General features: G+C 47.8%; 1 protein-coding gene across 1 annotated transcript; it reads right to left on the bottom strand.

Annotated features, from left to right (window-relative positions):
• Positions 1-3486: 3486 nt before the first annotated feature.
• On the bottom strand, positions 3487-5818 carry LOC100116955 (farnesol dehydrogenase). The gene is made up of 4 exons (XM_001604894.6): positions 4809-5818; positions 4279-4538; positions 3920-4063; positions 3487-3675 (listed from the first exon to the last, which is right to left on the bottom strand). The coding sequence occupies exons 1-4, from the start codon at positions 5206-5208 to the stop codon at positions 3619-3621; spliced, it is 861 nt and encodes a 286-aa protein (XP_001604944.4). The 5' UTR covers positions 5209-5818; the 3' UTR covers positions 3487-3618.
• Between the last annotated feature and the right edge of the window lie 538 nt (positions 5819-6356).

Genomic DNA, 6356 nt, shown 5'->3' with positions numbered 1-6356 from the left:
TTGACGATCGGTAAAATTTAATCCCTCGAATATTGACATCGTCGCGGGGGGGGGGGGGAGGATGCGAATTCATAAACTTTGACGCGGCCCGTAAAAGCCCTCTCCCCTCGACTTGATGGTCGAATAAACTTTTTTACAGCCGGCCGCGCACTTGGAAGCTCCGATTCATCCCCAAACTTTTATCCAAAGATATACGCGACTGCGCGGCACGCGCGCAACAAACTGCTTTGAATTGTAAACTCGCGCGATAAAAAAAAAAAAAATAACGCTTATATCGAGCTCTGGATGCGATCATATGGCTATGACTAAGGGGTCTCGTCGTTATTAATAGGCGGAATTTTTTTTTACGATCACCGCCGCGCGCGGCTTTGGTTTTCAATTTTTCTTTTTATCGCCTCGAAGCTGCGCTTCAGTCGTTTCCATTACTCAATACCATCGCGACGGTGAATTTTTTTACCGCCGCAATACAATGCGCGTGGATTAGATTACGATCTTATAGAGTATACTTGCGAATATGGTGTTCGAGAATGGAGTGAATCCGAGAGATCCGATAATAAAAGTTTTTCCTCTCGCTTGTGCGTGCCTCTCGTTGGAAAAATATTAGCGAATATAATCGTATATACCTGTGTGTTATTACTGCCTAACGCGCGATCGTTATCGCTGTGATGAAGAAACTCTCAGAATTTAGAAAAACAATCTAATCAAGTACCTCGCGTGAATTTCGTCTTGCAAATAGCGCTCGATTTGCATATAAATAATTATCAGCCGTATATCCGTATGAAAACAAGGAATAAAATTCAATCGCATCCCGACTCGAATCCCCCCGGAGATTTCACAAACTCCACATATCAAAGAGCGAAAAAGCAGCTCTCTCGCCGCGCAATCTTCCCGGAATCTTGTCGGCAAAATTTTCATTATACCACTCGAGTACGTATGCCCCTTGTCGAGCTCTCTCTCTCTCTCTCGTTCTCGGAAGAGCGATGAAAAATCCGCGATTATAAAAGCTCGCCGCAATTAAATTCACAAGCCGAGAGAGAGAGAGAGAGAGAGAGAGAGAGATCCGTATCGGCTCTTTATACTCGATCTCGGCTCGCGCGGGTTATACGCGGACATAACGTCGGATATAGTCTTGTCCGGCGCCACTCGCCTAATCTATACCGGCCCATGAATATTGAGACGCGTAATTATACATGCGCCGCGCGCCTCTCCCCTGATGCGTGCTGTACATCGATAATATACTGTATATGACAGGCCGAGCGAATTTTCGCACGAAAACTCTCTCTCTCTCTCTCTCTCTCTCTCTCTCGAGAATCTCGAGAGAGAGAGAGAGTTTGTGGTTGGGCTGGAATTCGGATTTTTAGCCCAGTGATTTTATCGACTCGTCGGTTTCTCGAGAGTTTTTACGACGAGAGCCGCTAATATTCGAAATTTACGCGCGAAAACTTTATCACAGAGTCGACGTTTCGAATGCCGTATATTTCTAAGCATTCGCATGCAATTGCTGTATATTTTACATTCTCGGGCCTCGCATATTACGCCGGTAATTGATGGCCGCGCTAAATATTTTAGGCCATCTTCGGCACATAATCGACAAGTTTAAATTGATTTACTCGCGCGGCGCACAACCTCGCATCACCTTCGCCAAAAACGGCCGTAATTAGACGGTGAAGGGCTTTGTTATACGCACATATTCCATATGTCAATCTTTCACAAGCGAAGAAAGAATGCAGCTCTGGGATTACATACACACATGCCGGAATAATTAAATTAACAGCGCGGCGTACTCTTTTTTTTATTTTTTTTTTTTTGCGGCGATACTTTTTTCCCGCGTGCGCAAAAAGTTAATTTCCATAAATAAGCGAGTATACAAGGCACACGCGCGATTAATTATGATAGATGTCATAATTATAATCGTCGGGTGCGGATCGAGTTGCACGTGCAGCTGTCGACGAGTATAGAGGAGCGGCGGTGAAGCTTTTTTTCGCTGGAAATTTCGCGGCTCTATATCCGTATATATCGAAGGCGCAGCGATCCATGCTCGACCATTATAAGCTCAGCAGTTTCTCGCCGCGGCGACGTCGGCTATTAATTGAGAGAGAGAGAGAGAGAGAGAGAGAGAGAGAGAGCGTCTAACACGATTCCTTAATTAAAAAAGCTTTTTTTCGAGCTCCGTATACATACGATCGAACGTTCTCATCGGCTACTGGGTAAACGAGTTATTTTAAAAAATGCATAAATCACGCGATAATATAACATAACGAGCATATTACACTGCACGGGTCGTTAAGAAAAATCTAATTGAAAACATTCCCGAGCTGCGCGCCCGTTATGTCTTTCTCACTCTCTCCTGACATTCCGCGGGATAATCGATATCCCATAGAACGCAAACCGACGAGAAAACTTCAATTCCAGAGCTGCTCCTCGACGAATCCGCCGACGCACTACGGATAGCGTCGTCGCGCGTTAGAGAGTTTGAGGAAGAGAAGGCGTTGGGACACAAAGACAACAAAAAAAAAAAAGGAGCATTTCCGAGTTAATTACACGCGACAATGAGCTCGAGAGAATCGCCGACTCAAGGTCCCCTTGGCTCGGGGTACTGACGTCTGTCTCTTGGTAATTATTCCTCGTCGCATTAGACGATATAACGCTGCTCGCCTTATACTGGAGATATATTAATCCTTTCTTCGCGATACGACATAGCAGCAATCGTACGTAAAGGAGCCGTAAATCGGTTAATTAGTTACCGAGCGGTCGAAGGTCGCGTTGTTGTTGTTTTTTTTTTTTCGCTCTATTCAATCCTCGCGTCGATAGATTTTGACGAACGACCTTCGTCACTCTACTCACCGATGGTTGTCGGGATCGACGTCAAGGTCGTGTGCGTACTTACGGCGGCACACCGGTTGTAATGCCCTCAACGATGCGCTAACGTCACGATAGACTCTCCGATAGGGAGAGAGAAACGCTGTATAGGAAAAATGTTTGCGTTATGCACACACGGCTCGATCGTGATATGCAACTGTACACTGCTCCGACGAGTAGCGCAACGGTATGCAAACTCCAAGCCGAGCGGATTAAGTTTAGTATGAAAAAATATAGAAAAAAAGATCTCTACTATAAAGCCGGCGCGCAAACAATCCGCGCGCGCGCGCCTGTGTGCGTTTCGAATGAAATTTTTAATAAACGGCTATAGGGGAAAAAGAGGGCCGTTCTCGAGAGAGGAATAATCGACCCGGCAACCTACTTGTACGCGGCAAATTAGACAGGCGAGAAAAATGTCAAGCGCCGCTGCTTGAATTATCGAAAATGAGCAAATATTAATAGCAAAAAAATTTTGCACGACTCTCGCGATCTATATGTATGTATATAGGCGACGATACCGCTCGCGCTAGGCGTCTTACAGCTGAGTATGGACTTAATCGCTCTGTGTCTAGACAACAATTTTCAATCGGTTCTTCTCGCCGTCGAAAAGCCGAATTTACGCCTGTATACAAGGTAAGATACTTTATTTCGTGTCTTGTCTACATGTCTGTACTAGGCTGATGCGCTACTATAAACTATAGGCTCTATATACTGCATTGGAAAAATAGCACGTGTCTCCTCGGCGGCGGCGGCGCTATCTCAGCCTCTGGCGTCTTGCACCGTCTCGTCCAGCGGTGTGATCGTCAGCTCGTTTATCTGAAAAATGCCAACGAGGAGATGAATGAACCGCCTCTCTATCTCTCTCTCTCTCTCTCGCGCGCGCGCGCGGGGTAAATTCGCTGTGATCGATAAACCGCGCGTTATGCGTGTACTTTGCTACGAATGAAAAACCGACTCTCAATGCGTTGCACAAGCATGCACTTGAAAAGCAAACGATCCGTTATTAGCGCAACCGCTGTCGATCGGAACTATAATAGCGTAGAAACGAAGATTGACTTACCTGGACGTGGGTTGGCGTGCCGAGGGCGAAGATGACGGCTTCGGCGACGTCTTTGGCCTCGAGGATGGGAACCTTGTCGATCAGCTCGTCGGGGATGCCCGCGGCGCGGATCATGTCCGTTTTAACCGGTCCTGGACTGAGGCTCTGTGCTCGAGAGTCAAATACAAATATAGTCTCGGAATTTGTCTTGCATTCACAACGTCGCTCGCGCTATTTTTCATATCGCGCAAAGCCGCTTATTCTACTGCATCGAGTGTATGAAAAAAAAAAAAAAAAAAAATCCCGATCGTTCTCTCTCTCTCTCTCTACGATAATATGGATAGAAAAAAAAAAAATGCGAAACACATCGGAAATCTCACCGTGATCTTGATGCCGGAGTTGAGGCTGGTCAGCTCGTTCCTGACGGACTCGGTCATACCGGTGACGGCGTACTTGCTGGCGCAGTAGAGATTCACGGGCACCTGTATCCTCGCCGCCTCGTGGCCCGCGACGCTGTTTATGTTGACGATGTGCCCGTGGACCTTGTGCTTGCGCATGAGCTTCGTGGCCTCGCGGATGCAGATGGCCACCGCCAGCACGTTGATGTCCAGGATCTTGCGAAAGTTCTCCGTCGAGCTGTCTGTGGATCGAATCGATGCGAGACGTCAGCAGCTTATACACATTTCGCGCATCGCGCGGAGCTTTTTTAAAAGGCGTAGGAATAGCGAGGCAGTAAAGCACAGTCGGCGAGTATGCAAATATCGCTGACAATGCAGGCGCTGCGTCAGCGAGTCAAGGTCTCTCGGCTCGGTTATTTTCGCTCTCGCGGGAGAGATTGGCATAACAGCTATAGACACCTCTGTTATCTCAGCCAGATATAGTGCAATGTCGATTTTTCGATTTTTCTCACCGATAATCCTCTCGGAGACCAGGAACCCGGCGTTATTGACGAGGACGTTCACCGGTCCCACCTTCTCCTCGGTGTACTTGAAAGCCTCGAGGATGTCCTCCTCCTTCTGCAGATCGCACTTGACGGGATAGAAGCTGCCGGGGTGATGCTTGGCCATCCTGCTGGCCATCTGCTGCAGCACCTCGACCCTCCTGGCCAAGCCGACTACCTTCATGTCGGCCCTCACGAGAAGCTCGACGACGTAAGCGCCGATCCCGGAGGAGGCTCCGGTCACCACAGCCACTTTTCCTCGCCAGCGATCCATCCTGCTATTCGAGTGTAGCAGTGTCCGAGCTATGTTAGCCGCGAGTCTGGTCAATCTTGACTGGCATGAACGGCGTCGCAGCCGAGAGACGCACATGCGGCCGCCGGTTTACCCCCACTATAAGGACTCGAGAGCTGTCGTGTGTATTGTGTACCGTGTAACTTTTTCTTCTTCTTCTTCCTCTTCTTCTTCCTCTTGGCCGTACGGTCATTAAAAGAGATACTGGTTTCGTCGGCGGAGCTTAGAAGATGGGACGGGACAGATTACGCCGAGTGCGCCGTGGAATAGATTTACCCGCGTTCATTGCTTTTCCAAGAGACCGGGAGATGATGGTTATTATTGTTGCAAGGCCGATCGGTTTAATTGCCTGCAGTGTTGGCGCGAGACCTTCCCGTTTTTTCCGCGCGCATTTTTTAGAAGCGCGAGATAATACAGCGTATAGTATAGGGCAGGTGGATAAGGCAGAATAACTCCAGGATTATCACTCGCTTGCCTGTCTATTGAAAATTCATGATTTTTTTTTTCCCATTACTTATTCGAGATATGTCACGATAATCCAAGCCGTCTTTCCGGTTATTCTTGCGCGGGTGTGCGTCTCTCTATATGTATATATCTCTGGCGAGCGGTGAAAAAACGAATCCGGAACATATACACGTACGCGTAATAACAGAGAGACGCTAATAAATCCCGATACGCGATCAAGACTGCTCGTTAGAGCGGTCTCCTCCTGTAGCGCGGCATTAGAATGCGCCGTAATTGGGATCCGTGGAGGAGGCTCGTCTCCCGCTTTTTTTTTTTTTTCCCTGCTCGCGCACACGAGCTTTATCATTGTATATCGAGGCGGATCGCGAATAATCCATCGGCTAATTTAGTGTTTTTTTTTTTTTTTTGTCTCCTCTATACTGTATCCATTGTTGCAGTGTATCTCGGGTAAAAAAACGAATCGAAATCGCGCAACGCTTTATGTCGTCACGGCTTATATCTAGATATTCGGAGTTTTAGGACGCGGGAGGTTGAATCTCGATCCGCGTTAATCCTCGTATAGGCTACAGGAGGGCACACGGCTAACCGGATGGGCTGCGCGCACGGCTGCAGAGGATGTATATAGTCCGGCCGCAGTGATAATTCGATTGCCTATAAACTCCGAACGCAATTGGACATTATAAAGCCGTTGCAGCTGTCTCTCGCGCTGTCCGACAATTAGGACAATTACGTATAGTAGCTGAGGCCTCTGTGACGCCTGT

Source organism: Nasonia vitripennis, chromosome 3 (assembly GCF_009193385.2).
Source record: "Nasonia vitripennis strain AsymCx chromosome 3, Nvit_psr_1.1, whole genome shotgun sequence".
NCBI classification, from domain to species: Eukaryota; Metazoa; Arthropoda; class Insecta; order Hymenoptera; family Pteromalidae; genus Nasonia; species Nasonia vitripennis.
This window is presented reverse-complemented; position numbering and strand designations above follow the sequence as displayed.

Coding starts and splice junctions, on each gene's coding strand:
- LOC100116955 (XM_001604894.6), bottom strand. CDS start 5,208: ATGTGCGTCTCTCGGCTGCGACGCCGTTCATGCCAGTCAAGATTGACC. Junction 4,539..4,808: donor GGTCTCCGAGAGGATTATCG/GTGAGAAAAATC, acceptor TTCGATCCACAG/ACAGCTCGACGGAGAACTTT. Junction 4,064..4,278: donor ACTCCGGCATCAAGATCACG/GTGAGATTTCCG, acceptor TCTCGAGCACAG/AGCCTCAGTCCAGGACCGGT.